This window comes from Triturus cristatus, chromosome 5_2 (genome assembly GCF_964204655.1).
Source record: "Triturus cristatus chromosome 5_2, aTriCri1.1, whole genome shotgun sequence".
Classification (NCBI taxonomy): Eukaryota; Metazoa; Chordata; class Amphibia; order Caudata; family Salamandridae; genus Triturus; species Triturus cristatus.
In genome coordinates this window covers 389,062,978-389,085,527 of record NC_140588.1, presented here as the reverse complement: position 1 = coordinate 389,085,527, position 22,550 = coordinate 389,062,978, and the positions used below count along the sequence as shown (strand labels likewise).

The 22,550-nt window shown below is 47.0% G+C and overlaps 1 protein-coding gene across 1 annotated transcript in view; it reads left to right on the top strand.

Annotated features, from left to right (window-relative positions):
* The window catches only part of LOC146823048 (uncharacterized), a 567,962-nt gene that overhangs the window by 431,981 nt on the left and 113,431 nt on the right, over nt 1–22,550 (top strand). Inside the window, exons 18-19 of the mRNA XM_085606614.1 lie at nt 1,119–1,163; nt 4,756–4,809. Of these exons, the coding sequence (XP_085462740.1) occupies nt 1,119–1,163; nt 4,756–4,809 (99 nt within the window). The remainder of the gene's footprint in view (nt 1–1,118; nt 1,164–4,755; nt 4,810–22,550) is intronic.

Here is a 22,550-nt window from a genome sequence, read left to right as displayed (position 1 = left end):
TAGGCCCAGGCCTGAGACCCATATACGCACTGCATCACATGTCCAATGGTTTCCTCCCCAGAGACCTCAGGTTCTCAACTATTATTGAAGACCACGCACCTCATTTGCTACTTTAGTCTATCACTTTTAAGAATGAAGGCCAAGCATCTACACTGACAATCAGTTCCAGTATCAAATAGTCTGAAGACTCTTATAAGATTGGTAGTCAAGTGGGCTAGATAATGTAGCTTTTTTTGTCTTCTATTGCTTCTTATCACTGCATTCGATGGATCATCGTTCTGCTTTCACTATTTGTGTCAGGACAGACTGTTTACCTTGTAAACTAGATCTACAACCAAGCCTTGACGATAAACATGAATTTACCGAATTCAATCTACAATATTCCAGAGCCCCCACTTTAATGTACCATAAGTAAAGAGGGACAAATTGCACATAGAGGGAAAGAGCCGCTTCATTATGGCTAAGGCAGCATCGCAAAATAGGCACTACTTAATTTATGCAGTGCCCATTCTGTGATGCCATACCTAATAATGATATGACTTACCCATGCATGTACCAAGCAATGCCATTCAATGTAATGTTCAATGGATTCCATAGAGATGCAATCCCTGTGTGTGCCATATTCTGGCACATCAACCGCGTCAATCCTACAGGTAATTCCCACTGCAAGTCTTGTGGTTTAGGATCCTAGTGACTCTGGTTGTTTATGCAGATGCAGGGTGGTCACTTTTGACTTTTGTTGAGTCAAATTGCATAAGCAATGCTCAGGTGGAGACCACAGCACCTTTGCTGTAAAGATATGAGAAGAAAAAGCTATGGTCAGGCCTTTGTGGTGAGGAGTAGTAGGTCCTCATACCAATCAGTTTGGAGATGATGGGCGCCTCACTAATAGCTCCTGGTGGCACCACATTCAGCTTGTGTATAATAAAGGCCCAGGAGTTTATTTAGTTGAGTGTAAAGTCTACAGGAAATGAAGACTAATTTCTCAACGAATTTGGTACTTGCAGAAGTATACAGGCTACAGATTTGTTTATCATAGACAAAAATGTAGTTTGCCAGCACTATGTTATATAAAAATGCCTTGCCAAGTATGAAAATGATTGTCTCCTTTATTGCAGGGCTTTCGTGGACCACCAGGCCCCCCTGGATCACAGGGAATGAAGGTAAAACCAAATTCTGTCTTTAAAGAGTGAGCTCTTTCCTATGCTATTGTATCACATTTAGTCATATCCAACTAGCCAACTTTTCGACCTGCTGCATGCTCAGTTACTATGATCTCTACTAGCTTGACCCCTGCTTGGACATTACCTAAACGTTTTCCCATTAACTTCAGATTATTGTTATTGTAACTGCCATTGTAATTGTTGATACGCAATTACACAGAGTAATTGCACCCATGCTCATTACCCAATTGTTATATCCAGGGAAGACCCACAGAAACTGAACTTTTCCCTGGAAGTCACGTTTTGTCGAAAGGCAGACTCATAAAAATAGTTCCCCAGCCTCAATCAATCAATCGAAGGGTTCTTGTAAAGTGTGAACTTGTCACCCCTTAGGGTCTCCAGGTGCTGGGTCCTTAAGTCCTTAGTCGAAGAGCCACATCTTGAGTGATGGACAGGTGCGTAGGTGAAGGGGGAGGGAGGTCCAGAACTTGGTGGTGAGGTAAGAGAAGCAAAAACTCTGCAGCAGTTCCAATGGATGATAGGGGTGTGGGACAGGGTGAGGGAGGCAGCGCAGAGTTCTTTAGTGGGATTTTAGAACGTCAGGTGGTTGTTAATGTAGGCGGCCCGGAGTTGTGGAGGGCTTAGTAGGCGTGAGTCAGGAGCTTGAAGAGGCATCTTTTCTGCACGGGGAGTCAGTGGAGAGCTCTGAGGTGGGGGTGGTGCTAGTTCTCTTGGGGAGGTTGAGGATGAGTCTTGCTGCAGTGTTCTGGATAGTCTGGAGGTGGCTGAGTAGATGCTTGGTTGCTCCGGTGTAGAGTGGGTTGCTGTTTTCGAGGAGGCTGGAGATAAGAACATAGGCGTTGACTTGGTTCTTCATGGTTAGTTAGCTGTCCAGGATGAATCCGAGGTTGCATGTGTGGTTGGAGGGGGCAAGAACAGGGCCGAGTGCGGTGGGCCACCAGGAGTCGTCATAGTTGGAGGGGTTGTTTCTGAAGATGAGTACCTCCGTTTTCTCAGAGTTGAGCTTCAGGCAGTTGGCCTTCATGCATTTGGCAATGTCGGACAAGGTGTTCTGGAAGCTGGCTCTGGTGGTGTTGGTGTCTTTTGTGAGGGAAAGGATGAGCTGCGTGTCCTCGGCGTATGAAATGATGTTGAGTCTGCGGGTGTGGTCAATGTCTGCTAGAGGCATCACGTAGGTGTTGAAGAGGGTGGGGCTGAGTGAGGAGCCCTGGGGGACACCACAGATGATGTTCTTGGATTCGGAGGAAAAAGGTGGTAGGTGGATCCTCTGTGTTCGGCCGGAGAGAACCGAGGTGATCCAGTAGAGAGAGTTGCCTTGGATGCCCAGGTGGTGAAGTCTGGTGATGAGGGCGTGATGGGAGATGGTGTCGAAGGCTGCCGAAAGGTCAAGGAGGATGAGGGCTGCATTTCCCCCTGGTCAAGCAGGTGTCTGGTGTCGTCCATAGCTGCGATCATGGTGGTCTCTGTGCTGTGGTTGGCCCGGAAGCCTGATCGGGAGCCATCAAGAAGGTTGTTCTGTTCGAGGTACTCTGTGAGCTGGTGGTTGATGGCCTATTCCAAGACCTTGGCTGGCAAGGGGAGTAGCGCCATGGGTCAATAGTTCTTGAGAATGCTGGGGGCAGCAGAGGGTTCTTTCAGGAGAGACTTGACCTCCACGTGTTTCTATGCGGCGGGGACGGCAGCGCAGAGTTCTTTAGTGGGATTTTAGAACGTCAGGTGGTTGTTAATGTAGGCGACCCAGGTTGTAGATGTTGTGCAGTCAGGGGTCCGAGGGAGCGCCAGAGTGGATTAAATTCATGATGATGGTAGTGGCTTGGACTAAGAGCTGCTTCCAGTCGGATAGTCAATGGGTGTCGGTGGCAGTGGTTAGGGTGCAGGGGTTGGGGGGTTGGTGGGTTGGGGGTCGAAGTTGCAGTAGATGTCTGAAATCTCCTGGTGGAAGTAGTCCCCAAGGATGTCGCAGAGGGCTTGGAAGGGGTGAATCGGGTTTTTGGTGGCAGATGGGCAGGAGAACTCTTTCACGATGGTGATGAGCTCTTTGGCGTGGTTGCCGCTTGCCTCGATGCGGTTGTTGAGGGTTTTTTTTTTGCCAGAGTTTTATACTGTGCGAACTTGGCCCGAATCGGGTATCAGAGCGTTTTACATAGCACCAGTTATGTTACATGAGGACATACATTAATTTTGGTAGGCATGGGGAGATTAAGTGATTTGCCCAGAATTACAGGATGTTCAGCATCATTGCCGAGACTCGACCCCAGTTCCCCAGATTCGAGGTCAAAAGCCCTAGCCGTTAGGCCAACTCCTCTGTTGTTCTTCTTGGTCTCTCTAAGGTGGTGGTGGTAGTTGTTGAGGGCGGAACTGATTGAGCTAAGATCATAGGGAGAATTGCTGGAGTGCCAACATCTCTCTAGTTTCCTACATTCATGTTTGAGGGTCTGTAGTAGGACTGGGTGGTAAATTTGGTTCCGCTCGCGGAATTTGGGTAATTTGGGTAATTTTGCGTTTTACATAGAACGTGAAATTGCCAAAAATTCTGCAATTTCGCAGAATTTTTAGCTTTTTCACGCTTTCAAAATGCGTGTTCGTGAGATATTTCCCCCGAGCACTCAAACAGCATTCGTGAACAGGAATAAAGCATCGCGAACAAGCAATTCCGCGTGTTCACGGAATTTTTGCATGCTCGCAGAGATTGTTTATCGTTTCGCAGAGCTTTGCGTAGCGCGACTGTGCAAATTCCGCCCACCCCTAGTCTGTAGTTCGGGGGTGAATCAGCTGGTGTACTTCGCAGGTCTGTTGCAGGAGGTGTCGTTCATGGGGGCGATGGTGTCTGCGACAGCAGAGATCCAGTTTGAGAAGTTCTGGACTTGAGTTTGAGGTTGTCGGAGTGGTCAAGCCTTGATCTTTCACACAATCCAAAAAATTATCCCACCTCCAAAGCAAGTGATAGTACAAGTAACATGTGGTGTTGCAATAAATGTGAAGAAAGTTGGGAAGAAAATGGAAAAGTCTGGATAACTCTTAGGACATTCCCTCTGATGTGATAACAGAGGAGACAATGAGGAGAAAAGGTAGAGCCCTGTTTCATTCCGATCTCTCACTGCTCCAAAGAGCAAACACTTTTTCTAGGTTGTTACTTTTGAAATCAACATTCCCAAGAAAGTAACACAGATTTAGAATGCCATTCCTCACAGTGTTGTAATAAAAACTCATAATCCCTTTGGGCAACAGCAAAAAATATTGCTACATCTGTTAGTAGTGATAGTATAGTTAATTGTTTAAAGTTTACACAAAACTATATTCAATAATTATTTTTCATAAAACACATCACAAATTGTTAGTTACAAAACACACTAAAAAACTACGCTTATTAAAAATGAATACAAAGTTAAGTTTTTTCTTCCTGCCTCAAGAATTTTCCCTTGAGGTGTCAGATTTACTGTTGCCACTCCAAACTAAGCAGCTTTGGGGAAAGTGTTGGCCCAGGAGGTGTGGGGGTGGGGCTCAGAATTACTTTTCCTACTTTAAACTATGCATATTGTCCATTATATTACCCAATGCCTGTACTTTTCAGGGTGAAAGAGGAAGCCCAGGGCACAAAGGTTCAAGTGGAAATCCAGGTCCAAAGGTAAGTGCTGTTTTCCTTAACCGGAAAGCACATGTGATATCTTTAGATAGCTAGATAAAAATGCTCAAGGTGCGAAGAATAATGAGGAGAGTTTGTAAAGTTCTGGAACACTTTTAGGCCATCAATGAGGTATAGGATTTTCCATTATCATAGTTGATGACGAAGGACCCACAGGGGAAGAAAAGTCTCTTTTATGATTGGGTCACACATTAGAGAAGCATGATATAGCCCAGTTTGGAGGAAATAAACGTCACTGAGCCTGACCCACTCCCAGTTCAGATGAAGTATGGATGGAATGGTCTGGGATAGTTGGGAGGAATATCAAGAAGACAAGGGACCCCAATGTAGGGGTTAGATGGCTGGTATGTGGCCGAGGCTGAGAAGACAACTGCTGAACGTATAACTAATCTACTCAAAGAAAATGTGGTTGGAAGTATTGGTAGGACCAATGTTTAAATCCTTTAACCTAAAAATTATGTTTGTGCTTTCAGATTCAGATGCCTGCTGTTCATATATAATGTTGACTGTTATGTTTGAAAATAGAAAAGCTAATCAAGACATATATATATATAAATATATTCCGATTGTACTGCATCCCTTAACCGCCGAAGCGGCGAGAAAGAATGCTCAAATTCCGCTTACTTGTGCAATAAGATTTTTATTCTCTCCTCATGTTAGTCATGACGCGTTTCGGCCGGTAAGATGGCCTTGATCACATCAATATATATATATATATATACACTGACAAAACCACATCTTTACATAATTTCTAACTGCCTACATAGGTAGGACATGTACAGAAAGAGAAAGAAAGGTGCAGAAAGAAGCAAAAGAAGTGCAGAAAGAACCAAAGGAGGTGCAGAGAGAGGCAAGAGGTGTGCAGAAAGAGGCAAGAGAACTGCAGAAAGAAGCAACAGAGGTACAGAAAGAGGCAGGAGAACTGCAGAAAGAGGCAAGTGAACTGCATGAAGAGGCAAGAGTTGCAGAAACAGGCAAAAGAGGTGCAGAAAGAGAGAACAGGGGTACAGACAGAGGCAAGAGGGGCACAGAAAGAGGCAAGAGGGGTACAGAAAGAGGCAACAGAACTGCAGAAAGAAGCAAAAGAGGTGCAGAAAGAGGCAAGAGACCTGCAGAAAGAGGAAAGAGAGGTACAGAAAGAGGCAAGAGAGGTACACAAAGAGGGAAGAAGGGTGCAGAAAGAAGCAAAAGAAGTACAGAAAGAAGCAACAGAGGTGCAGAAAGAAGGAAAAGGGGTGCAGAAAGAGGCAAGAGAAGTGCGGAAAGAAGCAACAGAGGTGCAGAAAGAGGCAAGAGGGGTGCAGAAAAAGGCAAGAGAAGTGCAGAAAGAAGCAACAGAGGTGCAGAAAGAGGCAAGAGAACTGCAGAAAGAGGCAAGTGAGTTATAGAAACAGGCAAAAGAGGTGCAGAAAGAGAGAACAGGGGTGCAGACAGAGGTAAGGGGGGTGCAGAAAGAAGCATGAGAGGTGCAGAAAGAAGCAAGAGAAGTGCAAAAAAAGCAACAGAGGTGCAGAAAGAGGGAAGGGGGTGTATAAAGAGACAAGAGAAGTGCAGAAAGAAGCAGCAGAGGTGCAGAAACAGGCAGGAGAGGTGCAGAAAGAGGGAACAGGGGTGCAGAAAGTGGCAAGAGAGGTAAAGAAAGAGGGAAGAGGGCTGCAGAAAGAGGAAAAAGAAGCGCAAAAAGAAGCAACAGAGGTGGAGAAAGAAGCAACTGAGGTGCAGAAAGATGCAACAGAGGTGCAGAAAGATGCAAGACAGGTGCAGAGACAGGCAAGATAAATGCAGAAAGAGGCAAGAGAAGTACTGAAAGAAGCATCAGAGGTGTAGAAAGAAGCAAGAGAAGTGATGAAAGAGACAAGAGAGTTGCAGAAACAAACAAGAGAGAAGCAGAAAAAAGCAAGAAAAGTGCAGAAAGAGGAAAGTTAGGTGCAGAGAGAGGCGAGAGAGGTGCAGAAAGAGGGAAGTGAGGTACAGAAGCAGGCAAGAGGGGTACAGAAAGAGGCAAGAGAAGTACAGAAAGAGGAAAGAGGGGTGCAGAAAGAGGCAAGAGGGGTGCAGTAAGAAGCAAGTGAGGTACAGAAAGAGGCAAGAGCCATGCAGAAAGAGTCAAGACAGGTACAGAAACAGACAAGAGAAGTGCGTAGAGAGGCAAGTGAGGTGCAGAAACAGGCAAGAAAAGTACTGAAAAAACAGAGGTGTAGAAAGAAGCAAGAGAAGTGATGAAAGAGACAAAAGTTGCAGAAAGAAACAAAAGATGTGCAGAACAAAGCAAGAGAAGTGCAGAAAGAGGCAAGTGAGGTGCAGAGAGGCAAGAGAAGTGCAGAAAGAGGAAAGAGAGGGGCAGAAAGAGGCAAGAGGGTGCAGAAAGAATCAAGAGAGATGCAGAAAAAAGCAAGAGAAATACAGAAAGAATCAACGGAGGTGCAGAAAGAGGCAAGAGGGATGCAGAAAGAGGCAAGAGAAGTGCTGAAACAAGCAACAGAGGTGCAGAACGAGGCAAGGGAAATGCAGGAAGAGGCAAGAGAGGTGCAGAAAGAGGCAAGAGGGGTGCAGAAAGAGAAAAGAGGGGTGCAGAAAGAAACAATAGAGGTGCAGAAAGAAGCAACAGAAGTGCAGAAAGAAGCAACAGAGGTGCATAAAGAAGTAAGAGGAGTGCAGAAAGAATCAACAGATATGCAGAAACAGGCAAGAGAAGTGCAGAAAAACACAAGGGAAGTGCAGGAAGAGGCAAGAGAGGTGCAGAAACAGGCAACAGAGGTGCAGAACAAGGGAAGAGGCATGGAGAAAGAGGGAAGGGGTGCAGAAGAGAGTTGGAGAAAGAAGCAAGGGAAGGGCAGAAAGAAGCAAGTGATGTACATAATCACAAGAGAAATAGGAAAGAGAGGGGCAGAAAGAGGGAAAATTGTGCAGAAACAGGTAAGAGAAGTACACAAGAAGCAAGAGAGGTGCAGAAAGAGGCAAGAGAGGTGCAGAAGAAAGAAGCAAGAGGTGCAGAAGAAATAAGCACGAGAGGTGCAGAAAGAAGCAACAGAGGTGCAGAAAGAGGCAAGAGAACTGCAGAAAGAGGCAAGTGAGTTATAGAAACAGGCAAAAGAGGTGCAGAAAGAGAGAACAGGGGTGCAGACAGAGGTAAGGGGGGTACAGAAAGAAGCATGAGAGGTGCAGAAAGAAGCAAGAGAAGTGCAAAAAAAAGCAACAGAGGTGCAGAAAGAGGGAAGGGGGTGTATAAAGAGACAGGAGAAGTGCAGAAAGAAGCAGCAGAAGTGCAGAAACAGGCAGGAGAGGTGCAGAAAGAGGGAACAGGGGTGCAGAAAGTGGCAAGAGAGGTAAAGAAAGAGGGAAGAGGGCTGCAGAAAGAGGAAAAAGAAGCGCAAAAAGAAGCAACAGAGGTGGAGAAAGAAGCAAGTGAGGTGCAGAAAGATGCAACAGAGGTGCAGAAAGATGCAAGACAGGTGCAGAGACAGGCAAGATAAATGCAGAAAGAGGCAAGAGAAGTACTGAAAGAAGCATCAGAGGTGTAGAAAGAAGCAAGAGAAGTGATGAAAGAGACAAGAGAGTTGCAGAAACAAACAAGAGAGAAGCAGAAAAAAGCAAGAAAAGTGCAGAAAGAGGAAAGTTAGGTGCAGAGAGAGGCGAGAGAGGTGCAGAAAGAGGGAAGTGAGGCACAGAAGCAGGCAAGAGGGGTACAGAAAGAGGCAAGAGAAGTACAGAAAGAGGAAAGAGGGGTGCAGAAAGAGGGAAGAGGGGTGCAGAAAGAAGCAAGAGAGATGCGGAAAAAAGCAAGAGAACTGCAGTAAGAGGCATGAGAGGTGCAGAAAGAGGCAATAGAGGTGCAGAAAGAGGCAAGAGAACTGCAGAAAGAGGCAAGAGAGGTGCAGAAAGAGACAAGAGAGGTGCAGAAAGAGGCAAGAGAGGTGTGGAAAGAGGGAAGAGGCGTGCAGAAAGAGGTAATAGAAGTGCAGAAAGAAGCAACAGAAGTGAAGAAAGATGCAACAGTGGTGCAGAAAGAGGCAAGTAAACCGCAGAAACAGGCAAGAGAGTTGCAGAAACAGGCAAAGGAGGTGCAGAAAGAGAGAATAGGGGTGCAGACAGAGGCAAGAGGGGTGCAGAAAGAAGCAAGAGCGGTGCAGAAATTTGCAAGAGAGGTGCACAAAGAAGCAAGAGGGGTGCACAAAGGACCAACAGAGATGCAGAAAGAGGCAAGAGAAGTGCAGAAACAAGCAACAGAGGTGCAGAAAGAACCAAGAGAGGTGCAGAATGAGGGAAGAGGGGTGCAGAAAGAGGCAAGAGGGGTGCAGAAAGAGGCAAGAGGGGTGCAGAAAAAAGCAATAGAGGTGCAGGAAGAAGTAATAGAAGTGCAGAAAGAAGCAACAGAGGTGCGGGAAGAGGGGTACAGAAAGAGGCAACAGAGGTGCAGAAACAGGCAGAAGAGGTGCAGAAAGAGGGAATGGGGTGCAGAAAGAGTCAAGAGCGGTAAAGAAAGAGGGATGCAGAAATAGAAATAGGCAAAAGGGGTACAGAAAGAGGCAAGAGAAGTGCAAAATGAAGCAACAGAGGTGCATAAAGGGGCAAGGGAAGTACAGAAAGAGGCAAGAGAGCTGTAGAAAGAGGCAAGTGAGGTGTAGAAACAGGCAAGAGAAGTACTGAAAGAAGCAACACAGGTGTAGAAAGAAGCAAGAGAAGTGATGAAAGAGTCAAGAGAGTTGCAGAAAGAAACAAGAGAGGTGCAGAAAACAGCAAGAGAGGTGCAGAAAGAGGCAAGTTGGGTGCAGAAAGAGGGGAGGGGGGCAGAAAGAGGCAAGAGAAGTCCAGAAACAAGCAACAGAGGTGCAGAAAGAGGCAAGACAGCTGCAGAAAGAGGCAAGAGAGATGCAGAAAGAAGCAATAGAGGTGCAGAAAGAAGCAACAGAAGTGCAGAAAGAAGCAACAGAGGTGCAGAAAGAGGCAAAAGGGGTGCAAAAAGAGCTAAGAGAAGTGCAGAGAGAAGCAGCAGATATGCAGAAACAGGCAAGAGAAGTGCAGAAACACACAAGAGAGGTGCAGGAAGAGGCAAGAGAGGTGCAGAAAGAGGGAAGAGGGTTGCAGAAAGAGGGAAGAGGGATGCAGAAAGAGGCAAAAGAAGTGCAAAAAGAAGCAACAGGTGGAGAAAGAGAAGTGCAGAAAGATGCAACTACAACAGAGGTGCAGAAACAGGCAGAAGGGGTGCAGAAAGAGGGAACAGGGGGCAGAAAGAGTCAAGAGCGGTACAGAAAGAGGGATGAAGAAATAGGCAAGAGGGGTGCAGTAAGAAGCAAGTGAGGTGCAGAAAGAGGTAACAGAGGTGCAGAAAGAAGCAAGGCAGGTGCAGAAACAGGCAAGAGAAGTACAGAAAGAGGCAATAGTGGTGCAGAAAGAAGCAAAAGAAGTGCAAAAAGAAGCAACAGGTGGAGAAAGAGGCAAGAGAAGTGCAGAAAGATACAACAGAGGTGCAGAAACAGGCAGAAGGGGTGCAGAAAGAGGGAACAGGGGGCAGAAAGAGTCAAGAGCGGTACAGAAAGAGGAATGAAGAAATAGGCAAGAGGGGTGCAGTAAGAAGCAAGTGAGGTGCAGAAAGAGGCAACAGAGGTGCAGAAAGAAGCAAGACAGGTGCAGAAACAGGCAAGAGAAGTACAGAAAGAGGCAATAGTGGTGCAGAAAGAAGCAAGAGAAGTGCAGAAAGAGGCAACAGAGGTGCAGGAACAAGCAGAAGAGGTGCAGAGAGAGGGAACAGGGGTGCAGAAAGAGCGGAACAGAAAGAGGGATGCAGAAGTAGGCAAGAGGGGTGCAGTAAGAAGCAAGTGAGGTACAGAAAGAGGCAAGAGCCATGCAGAAAGAGGCAAGACAGGTACAGAAACAGACAAGAGAAGTGCGTAGAGAGGCAAGTGAGGTGCAGAAACAGGCAAGAAAAGTACTGAAAAAACAGAGGTGTAGAAAGAAGCAAGAGAAGTGATGAAAGAGATAAAAGTTGCAGAAAGAAACAAAAGATGTGCAGAACAAAGCAAGAGAAGTGCAGAAAGAGGAAAGAGAGGGGCAGAAAGTGGCAAGAGGGTGCAGAAAGAATCAAGAGAGATGCAGAAAAAAGCAAGAGAAGTACAGAAAGAATCAACGGAGGTGCAGAAAGAGGCAAGAGGGATGCAGAAAGAGGCAAGAGAAGTGCTGAAACAAGCAACAGAGGTGCAGAACGAGGCAAGGGAAATGCTGCAAGAGGCAAGAGAGGTGCAGAAAGAGGCAAGAGAGGTGCAGAAAGAGAAAAGAGGGGTACAGAAAGAAGCAATAGAGGTGCAGAAAGAAGCAACAGAAGTGCAGAAAGAAGCAACAGAGGTGCATAAAGAAGTAAGAGGAGTGCAGAAAGAATCAACAGATATGCAGAAACAGGCAAGAGAAGTGCAGAAAAACACAAGGGAAGTGCAGGAAGAGGCAAGAGAGGTGCAGAAACAGGCAACAGAGGTGCAGAACAAGGGAAGAGGCATGGAGAAAGAGGGAAGGGGTGCAGAAAGAAGCAAGAGAGTTGGAGAAAGAAGCAAGGGAAGGGCAGAAAGAAGCAAGTGATGTACATAAACACAAGAGAAGTACAGAAATAGGAAAGAGAGGGGCAGAAAGAGGGAAAATGGTGCAGAAACAGGTAAGAGAAGTACACAAGAAGCAAGAGAGGTGCAGAAAGAGGCAAGAGAGGTGCAGAAGAAAGAAGCAAGAGGTGCAGAAGAAATAAGCACGAGAGGGGCAGAAAGAAGCAATAGAGGTGCAGAAAGAAGCAACAGAAGTGCAGAAAGAGGCAAGTGAGGTGCAGAGAGGCAAGAGAAGTGCAGAAAAAGGAAAGAGAGGGGCAGAAAGAGGCAAGAGGGTGCAGAAAGAAGCAAGAGAAGTACATAGAGATGCAGAAAAAAGTACAGAAAGAATCAACGGAGATGCAGAAAGAGGGAAGAGGGGTGCAGAAAGAAGCAAGAAAGGTGGAGAAAGAAGCAGGGGAAGTGCAGAAAGAAGCGAGTGAGGTGCAGAAAGAGGCAAGAGGGTGCAGAAAGAAGCAAGAGAAGTACAGAGAGATGCAGAAAAGAGTAAGAGAAGGACAGGAAGAATCAACGGAGATGCAGAAAGAGGGAAGAGGGGTGCAGAAAGAAGCAAGAAAGGTGGAGAAAGAAGCAGGGGAAGTGCAGAAAGAGGCAAGGGAGGTGCAGAAAGAAGGTGCAGAAAGGATGAACAGAGGTGCAGAAAGAGGCAAGAGAGGTGCAGAAGAATGAAGCAGGAGAGGTGCAGAAAGAAGGAAGGTGCAGAAAGCAGAAGAGATGTGCAGAAAGAGGCAAAAGAAGTGCAGAAAAAGGAAGAAAGGTGTACAAAGAAGCAAGAGAAATGCAGAAAGAGGCAAGAGAGACACAGAAAAAAGCAAGAGTGGTTTGCGCACCATTACTACCAATTTAACACCCACATTTAGCAATAAGTAATAGGTGGCCATACCAGGTTTGCAAAGGGCCTTCCTCTTTGATGTAACACTTGTCACTGCATTTTAGGTAATGATTGAGCCATTTGAGCTAGAAACAAGGTTTTTTGTTAAAATCTGAAGATTATACAGCAGATGATGGGTTATGTGGCAAACGTGGAAAATGTCTAATTATGCGAAAATGGGTGCAGCCAAACAATCGCATAATTCCAGTGGCCGTGCTCATACCTCCGACTAGGTCCAGAAGTGCTCCTCAGTGGTTCCTTCTTTTTTTGTCTCATTGAGTTCATGGTTTAGCTTCTATGGAAACGCCAAAGACCAAACCTGAGCTTACCACTCCACAACACAGACTACCATACCACATAATTGCTCTCCATAACACATAATCCCACTCTACATAATTCCTATACACTAAATACCACATACTTACAATCCACATAATGTCACTGCACAACATACCCCACAACGTACATCCACTCCACTCCAAAACACATTAGTAAAAAACTTTTATATTTACAACGCCAATAGCTCTAACTCTCGCAAATGCAAGACCTATTGCATTTCAAATGCTTCTGTAGCGAGTAGTCGCGTTTGCAGAGTGCTGGAGAAAGAGGTCTGGGCCTCTGACCAGCGCTTAGGAATTCCGCTGCGTAGGGCTTACAGGAGGTACCAGGAGGGCTTCTTGGCACCCAAAGTCTCTCAGGAGTAAAATGGACTTCATCCTCCAACCAGTAGTGTGCCAGGGGGTGCGTTTGCAGAGGGGTGGCGAAAGGGGGGCTTGGCTTCCAAAGCCCACTTAGCAATCCCACTGTGTGGGACTTAATGGAGGTAACAGGAGGGGTAGTTGGCCCCCAAGTCCCACACAGCAGGGTTGCTAAGTTTTCATAGCAGGCCACACCCCCTTTGCCCACCACTCTGCAAACGTGCTCCCTAGCAAGCTCTTGGATGGGGATTGAAGTCCCCTTCGCTGCTGGGGGTCTTTAGGGGCCAACTAGCGCGGCCCCCCTCCTAACAGGATTAAAGCCCCGGGGAGGTGGTGTTCTCCGGGGCCAGGAGTCCACAACGGACCCCCGTATGTTAATTATTTAATTCCGCAGGATGGTGGTGGTCCCCGGGGCAGCGGGGGGGCACAAGTCCCCCCTCAGATTGCAATATTAAAGCCCTGGGGAGGTGGCGGTCCCCAGGGCAGCATGGGGGTGGCAGGAGTCCCCCGACACATTGATTTTATGGAAAAAGCCCCGGGGAGTTGGCGGTCCCCAGGGCCGGGAGTCCACAACAGACCCCCGTATGTAAATTATTAAATTCCCCGGGATGGTGGTGGCCCCAGGGCAGTGTGGGGGGCAGGAGTTCCCCAACACATTCTATATTTTAAAAAAACACCCCGGGAGGTGGCAGTCCCTGGGGCAGCGGGGGGCACAAGGCCCCCCTCAGATTGAAATATTAAAGCCCCAGGGAGGTGGCGGTCCCCAGGACAGTATGGGGCGGGCAGGAGTATCCCGAATGACGCCAATTTTCCCTGAGGAGGCCTAGGGGGTCAGGTTGTTTCTACTCTGCCCTTGTTCTTTTTTTAACCTTTTTTCTTGTGACTTGGTTCAACCGAGTCACAAGATGGCTGCCAACACTTCCTGGTTTGGAGGGTTGGCAGCCAATCAGAAGTAAGCTTGTGATCGAGAGGATTCACGAATCCACCGCGTTCACCAGATACTAATATTTTTTTATGTATAAATTTCTCAGAAACTACTGAACGGATTTACACTATTTTAAAGTAAAGAGTGCACTCTGAATCAAGAGCTAACTCTCTGCCAAATTTGGTGTAATTCCGTTCAGCAGTTCAGCTATAGCTGCGACAAAAGTTTCCTATGGAAAATAACATGGAGAAAACAGATTTTGGGACCCCCCTTTTTTCTCGGCCCCTGCTTGAAGAATAACCCCAAATCTTGCAAGACAGGATGTGTGTATATATATATATATATATATATATATATATATATATATATATATATATATATATATATATACATATCACTGAAAAAAACATAGGTTTCAGGCACGTTATAGTTAGAAATTAGCATTTAAAAAACATTAGAAAGCCACTACTGGCCCCTGGGATCCCATCCCCCGGAGCCTGACCACTTTGTTGGGGACCGTGGGGGGAGCTCCAATTCCCCCACGGTCCTGCCGGCTCCCCGCCTCCTGCAGGAACCGACATTGCTTTTCCACATGGGAAGCTGCTGACATCCAGCTCCCCTTGCGGAAAAGCAATCTGCTTTGCTTCATTGTAGCAAGAGCAGGTGTTTGCAAAAGCGGAGTTTGCATAGACAGGGCGGGAGCTGCACGGCTCCCGCCCTGTCTTTGCAAACAGCAGTGTCCCGGGGGTGGGCATCCCGGGACACTGCTGGAGCCGGCCCTGGGGGTGGCAGTCCCCAGGGCCATCAAGGGCCCAGGGAGGGGGTGGTCGGGGTCCGTAACTTAGCCCCGCATTTGAATTTTAGTGCCCCGGGGAGGTGGTGGTCCCCGGGGCATGTGAGGGGGCTCAAGCCCCTCCACACAAATGTCTTTTTTTTATAAAAAAACAAGCCCCAGGGGGTGGCGGTCCCCGGGGCAGCGGGGGGCCGTGTGCCCCTGTGAATATTTTAGAAAAGCCCCAGGGGAGGCGGTCCCCGGGGCTTGGGGGGACCTTGGAGGTCACTCACACATTCAAAAACAAGCCCCGGCGGGTGGCAGTCCCTGGGCCTGCAGGAGGGCCGCGTGCCCTCCCACATATCATTAATATAACCCCGGGGAGGTGGCAGTCTCTGGGGCTGTGGGGGCCCCCGCGGGCCCCCGCGGGCCCCCGCAAGTATAAACTATAATTTGGGCAATGCCCCCGGGAAGCGCGGGAGCCCATGCTTCATTTTTTTTTTCATAATTTCGGCGGGATTTGTGACCCCAGAACAAATTCCGCCGAAATTATTTTTAAAAAATGCTTCTGGGACCCCCTGAGCAGGCCTAGGGGGTCAGGGTTTTTCTACCCTGCCCCCTTTTCTTTTTTAGGTCTTGCCTGAGCCAGCGCATGTGCTGCTCTGCGAGACATTTAGTATACGGGTTTTCAAAGTGCTACCAGACCTCGCTGGCCTAATGCTTGCATTCACATAAGCGTGCACGCGCGCAGCCGCTATCTGCCTCCCTTCCAGCGCGATCACTGCTGCGCACGCACCACTCGCATGCTTACCACAGAGCACGTGATCATGATCACTTTCGCTTTGATCGCGATCACTTTTGCTTTCACGGCCGCGCGGCCAATGCTTCACTTTCATTTTTGTTTTCACAATGGCGGCAGCTGCCGCACACACCACTCGCCGTATGCTGCCCTTAATAAATGGCGGCCGCACTCAATACTGTGTCTAACTCTTGCCCATCCACCATTCCATGTTCTTCTCGGTGTCCCTGCTTCTGTTTTTGGCATGGCCTCCCCATTGCCGTACAAACCTTGTTAGGTCTCGCTGGCGTTGCAGCGCGAAGCGCTGCCGCCAACGAAAACTATTGTTACCGTGATGCCTCTCAAGGGAGACAGACCGGGGCACGCGCAGCGATCGGGGTCTGTGGACGCGCTTCTGAGAAGCGCAGACGCACACGCCCCCAAGCGCGCGCGTGCCACGCTCCGCCGACCGCCGGGCTTGTTATAGATCAGCCAGTAAGACTTTCAACCATTTACAGCCCTGCCAAAAACCTATTTCAGCTTCAATCACAGGTTTGTTCTTCCTCCACATTTGTTCCTAGCAATTACCTAACAGAACTTTCTTCATTCTTCAATTGCAGTTGCTTACAATGTATATCCTACACACTTGATTGCTGCGAGTTATCTGTTTACCCAATCCCGTTTCTGCACAATTCACTACCTTTGGTTGCTTATAGTCAGATTTTTTCTTTCTTCAAGCCTCGACCTGCTCTTTAGTCTGGATTATTTCATGTCCTGCTGTTTTTCAGAATGCTTTTTTGCTGTGCGTAGAATGTGCTGTGCCCTGAGCTCCAGTTTTGAAGCCACCTCTGCGTTCATTCTCTAATCCAATAAGAAAGTTCACTACAGTTCAAGTCTAAGCTTGTTTCTTTAGGAGTGTGTGTGTGGGTGTGAGAGAGACAGAGAAATAGAGAATGTGACTGTGCGAAGGTGTTTATCTTTTGTGCGTACTCACACAGTATTTTGATCTTGAATCCGCTTCCCTTCTCTCTCTCAAATGTATATTGTTTGTTCAAAGGGTGGCTCGGCATAGCAACAAAGCAATACCTGATCTTTACAATGCCTTCTGTCTTGAGTACCTTGTCGGCTACAGTGTATTGATTATTACTCGAACGTCGCTATCAAGTCAGGAAGTGACGTTTAAATCGGAAGTGATTTCTGCCACAACTTCTGTGATCATTCATTGTTAGTGCACTTAACAGAATAACGACAAAGAAAGCTAATGATCTTTCTTGATCATCCTGAGGAGATCCATGTGTATTCAATAAGCACTATTTATTAGAATTAGTACATACTTCTTTTAAGGTTTTGGCTTTCTTTGTTCCTGCCAGCACTGATGCTTGTGTTCCAAGGACAGTTTAAGTATCACTGACGCGTTTCTTGTTCCGTTTGGAGATTGTATGCATCATGTGTGACCTTCTCATTCTTCAGGGTGCACCGCAAATTTATGGCCACTGAAGTGGGGTTTCAGAGAAGTTTCTGCCACAAGAGCCATTGAGTCCCAAGTCAACAACTGCAGTCAACAAAAAGAATTTCTAGTACCACTCAAAATCTAACCATGTATAGGTCCCTTGTTCTCGGCATGTACTGAGCCCATGAACTCTCTCATTGCTGCCAAATGTATTAATATTCATTCTCCAGCTTCATGCACGTTTTCAACTCCTTTCATGCTGGCTCACCCCATATCCATGGTCTGTTACCATAGCAAATATATTTTTTTGCATGGTTCCTCACATTTGTCCTTGAATAGCTAACTTTCTAAACCCTGGGCAGCTGGAAGCTGCTGAAGAGGCCCCCAACTTCATTTAAATGTTCAAAATGTGACAGTACTTTCTTTTTACCATACAAATTGACATACTTGTTCCTGTAGTAAGTCAAATTTATGACAGACAATGCACATTCTACATGCAACCCCGCAGAAGAACTTCCCTGATTTACATTTAGAAAAATACTGCAACGTGAGATTGAAAATAGCCATTTGGCAGGTCAGGCTATGTTTATGTTTGAACAAAGCAACGCTGTTTTTGCAATTAACATAGCAGACGTATGTCACTTGCAAGACAGGTGCAAATAGGAATTAAAATGTGCTGCACAGCTGCTTAGCCTGAACATCGGAAATCTAAAATGTTTTCCTATTTGCGTCCTAGAAGAGAACATGGTCTTAGATTCTGTTTTGTGCAAGTAGTTGCAGTCATCTACCTATTTATTGTAACTTTTTGTACTTAATTAGAAAATATTTCTTTTAGATACAAACACTAAATATACCGATTGCTGGTAATTAAGTTTGAAATATCAATAAACGCATCTAATTTTTATTTTCGAGACTGGCTTTTATAAAGCTAAAAGACACTCGTTTAGCCAGTGTACACAGATCGTGTAACCCTTTTTTAGGTCTTGCCTAGCGACGCAGCGCATGCGCTGTCCGCCTTGGTGAGATCTATTGTTGTCGGTTTCTTAGCTGAAGGGGGACCGGACATGTGCACGTGCCTGGAGGACAGGCGATGTGCACGGCTCGCGGCATTTTCAGGACAACGTGCGCATGGCGCGCTTTCACATTCCCTCCCTCCCCGTGATTTTCGGCGCATGCACATCTCTGGCTCGCAGCGTTTTTAGGACATCGCGAGCATGGCGCGCTTTCACTTTTTCATCGTAAGCTTGAAAATAAGGTGCATTGAGCTGCACAGAGCATTGGTAGTGGCTGTGTATGAGTAGCTGTTGCGGATATTGTACGCAGCAGCCGCTCTTGAGTGCAGCTCCCATTAAACATTGGATTCGCAGCGCAGCGCGTGCCGCTACCATGCCTTTTGTGGCGCTCTTGTGTGAGCAGCTGTAGGTGGTGAGAGGTCAACGATTGAAGGAGAAACCTGAAGTATTTCTACTCCATGGGAGGTTTCCAAGAACTCTTTCTGAACGCACCTCTGTTGACGAATGTAGGCTGATCCAGTCATGTTTAAAGTACTGCATTCATCGGGACATGTTCGTTGGTCGCAGACGGCACATGATATTTGTAGCTTTTCAGATTGAGGAACTATTGAGTGCTCTCTTTTGTGGCGTGCCTAAGAGGTAGTGGGAATCTGGGCAGCAGTGTGACATGCAAGCAGTTCGAGAGGCTGTTTCTGAGTTTCTGTGCTGCGTGGGGGGGATAAATGCTACGGTCTGAAAATGGAACACTTCCTCTGGGCATAGAGCCTGGCGGTTTTGTAGAGATAAACGGTGGCTTCCATTCTAGCTGGGATGCCACCCCATCACCAGAGCAACGGATGCTAGGTTTCCGGCGGGTCTAGGGCGGACCGCAGAAGCTCTTTATCTGTGGGTGAAGCCCGCTCTTCATGAGGATTGCCGGCCGCGCCAACCACATGCGGAACTCCCGATTCCAGATACGAGCTGGACCTAGGGTGAGTGGAAAGGGCCCAAGTGTATTTCAGAGTCCGTGGGGAGGTGGTTGCATTGGGGTGGGCTGTGAAGGCGTGGTCACTGAGGACGGGGAGACAACTATGTTGTCATAGCTGAGACTGCTTGGTTAGAAGTTGGCACTCCCTGCTGCTCTCTTCATTTCTGTCATCACTGCCCTTCTCTGCCCTGCCTCTACAATAACGATCTGCTCTCTTTTCCTCTCTCACCCTCTTTGTTTATTTTTCTCCTTCCTTGCCTTCTCTCCCCACTCCTTTTCCTCTTTGTTGCCCCCCCACCCGCAGTCTATTTTTTCTCTCATCTTTCTCTTGCCCACCCCTCATCCCCTTACTCTCTTCACCATGCTCTTCTTTGCCTCCTTCTACTTTATTCATCTCTTTCCTACCTCTCTCTGTGCCACACAGGCCTGTGCCTCCTAGAAAGGGCCCTGCTTGACACACGGTTCTTCCGGTTGCAAGTTGCAACACACAAAACCTTCCCCTTTCAGTGGCAAAGACTTCGGTTTTGTTCCTGAAGCAGAGGTCTTGGGGCAGGAGGGGGGGGAGGGGGAGTGTTGGTGGGGGGGGGCAATGGTGATTGTGTGTGTGTCCAATCTGTATGATTTTGCTTTTATTTTTTTCAAGCGCTTTGCGTCAGCGGGTGGGGATATGCCCGCATCCTAAAAACAGGCCCTGAAATTTTAGCTCTCTGTTCTGTGGCCGCTGCCTCCTGCTTTGCATGAAAATGCCCTGTGGGTTTTAATGAGTGCCTGGGCTTGCGAGCTGCAGCGGCCCCTTAATGGTTGGCCGTGGAGACCCCATTGTGCACATACATCTTGTAAAGGGGGTCTGTCTCTTCTCTGTGGAGCTGCCATAAACCAGGACGTGTGTAAGCGACACCTTATCTTCTTGTCCAGCGCCTTGTCATCGTCACATGATGTGTTCAATAACATTAAAAATTAGTTGTATGTTGCGATGGGACTTTAAGCACTATCTCTCGTTTCAGAGCAGTGCTTCAGGAGTGGGAGGTACTGCACATGCAGTGTGTGGTCACCCAGCACTTTTGGTGTGTACTCACGGTTTAGGCTATGACAGCCCGAGCCAACCTTTACTGTAGAATTTATATAGTGTTTGATGTAAAGCTGACCAGGGGAGCGAAGCTCTTAAATTCCCACCATAGTGTAGTGAACAGGTACCTATGTGGGAGCATGTTCCCTGCTCTCTGTGCCATGGTGCGCCCAGCCAGGCACAAAGTATAAAATAATGTGAAGACCATGCACGAGCTAGGAGGCGCGCGCATGTGTCTGTACGTGTAATTCTAAGAGGCCTGCAGCTGTCTTAACTGACGTGGTTCATGCTCAGAAAGTTAAACAAAATTAAGTCTTCGCCTAGTGAGGCGCAGTACCTATGCACTGTAGAGCCAGATGTTGATTTGTTATTTTTGTTTCACGCACCATGTAGTGTAGAGTCGTCTGTTTTTGCTTCTGTTGTGGTAAGAACTCTTGTATTCCTCACACATGAGCCCCTTTGTGCTGCCCTTTTGGAGTGCAAGCTCTCAATAGGCTTTTTGCGTATGCGAGGCTCTCACAGATGTCTGGTGCAGGCGCTCACACATGCCCCAAGCAGACAGAGCTGGGCCTTGTACTGCTCTGCACCTATGCCAACTGAGCTGCACATGTCCATAAACCATCTAAAAAATGCCAGGTCAAGTGTTAGCAGGGAGCATACTATATGTGACCACTCAGTCGAGTTTGCAAGCTGCGCTGCCTCCTGTCCCCAAAAATATGCACAACAATGGAGAAAAGGCAGGGTCGAGGCGATGTCTGCTTTCAGGTGAAGTTGCTGTCCATTCAGTATTCTGAGGTGCTCTCATCTGCGCCAGTCGGGGTGTTTGCTCTTTGACCTGATATATCTAAAGCGCCCTTTCTGTTGTTATAGATGGTGAGGTTCATTGCATTTTTTAAGCTATTAGTATTGTAAATAACAATGCCTTGTATTTATGTTTTAAAACCCAAAACATAAACAGAAGGCATTGTCATTTACAATGCCAATAGCTCAAAATCGTGTAAATGCGAGATCTATTGCATTGCAAATGCTTGTTTATTATTGGCATGGCGGCAGCATGCTGGCTATAGGAGGCGGGCAGTGTGTTTTCTTTCATCAACAAGAGACCCGACGCACTTCATCTTCTAACATGGCTGCTCGTTCCCGGGGTTTACTTGCTGTGCGTTTTCAGTTTTTTTGTGTCTTTAGTTGGTGAAACATTTTGCTTTCCGCTTCCCAGTAGAGGCGTAGGACGCGTGGACTCACTGGACCGGGGCACAGCAGCGCTTTACCTGCGCGCAGGCTGGTAAGGTCTCTATTTTTCACACTACACTCACGGCGTGGGTGACTGTACACTCTGGTTGCCCCAGGCTCTCTGAACATGCAGTAGGAATGGGAGAGGCTGAACGAATCACATGCATCGTGTCACGTCTCTCCTGCATGATGAAATAAACTGCATATATGAGAATTGCCTTAACCAATGTTACAATTGTCTAGGAAAACGTATAATAAAACACGACCACTTGGCAACATTGTAAACGTTCTAATGTGTGACAATAGTCTCCACACACTGCTTTAAACATAAATTTTCCAGGTGACATCGCATCATCCGGTATATTATGCTCCAATCCTGTGCTTTAAGTGAATGACCTAGTCCATTATGGGTGTTGTAGGATTGGTTGATTGCCGCTGCACATGTTGAAGTAATAATGCACCTCAAATGTACCATTTTTAAATTCAAAGCGTGGGACTGAAATCTGGTGTCGCTCATGACTTGGCTGGGACTCATAGTTCTGATAACTAAAGCATGATTATGTGTGACACCTCCTCCACCCCATCACATCTTGCTAGTCCATGCAGCCTTCCACACTTCTGAGATGGGTGAAATGAGAACCATATAGTTGGGTAACATTAAACATCTGTTACATAGTAGCAAGAACCTCCCGGGTGAACGTGTGCTTGCAAGGGTGTATGTTATATTATATCATGCTATGGTGTTATTTTATGGGGTTCTCTCTAGTAACTTTGGAGCCTAGTTTAGATACAGGTGCAAAAGCATACTGTGGTCGCTAAGGTCTGAGGCTGGAATGGAAACTTTCGGAAGTGAGAAAGGCACTCCGTCCTGGTTAACAATAGTGGGCCTCCCCTTCCTGCTCTGAGTGAATGAAAATGCTGTAAAATAAACATCCTTCTACCACAATATCCTCATCTATAACTCGTCTGATTTTGAAACTGCCATTCACTTCACAAACAACAAAAGGCTGGCACAACTGGGTTTAACCCACAAACCTCCCCTCCTTCAGCACCCCACCCCCACTGTCTAGAATTATTTATCTTGACAAGCAGCTTTGTTTCTGTCGTCACCCGCTTTGAGTTGTGGGATGTATCCTTAAAAAGCCTTTGTTGCTCTTTTACAGCAGCTCCCCATTAATCAGTATGTAGCAGCAGGGTGCACGGAGCCAAACATTTCAAAACTTGTTTTTCTTCAAAGCCATCCTGCTTATCTTGGTATTAATTTATTTACACTGGAAAGTCACTGTTAATATTCTTGCTTTGAGCATTCCACTGAGTGCTTGTGGATTCGTTTTCACTCCCTCTATCCCCCATCACCTTTTCCCCCCTC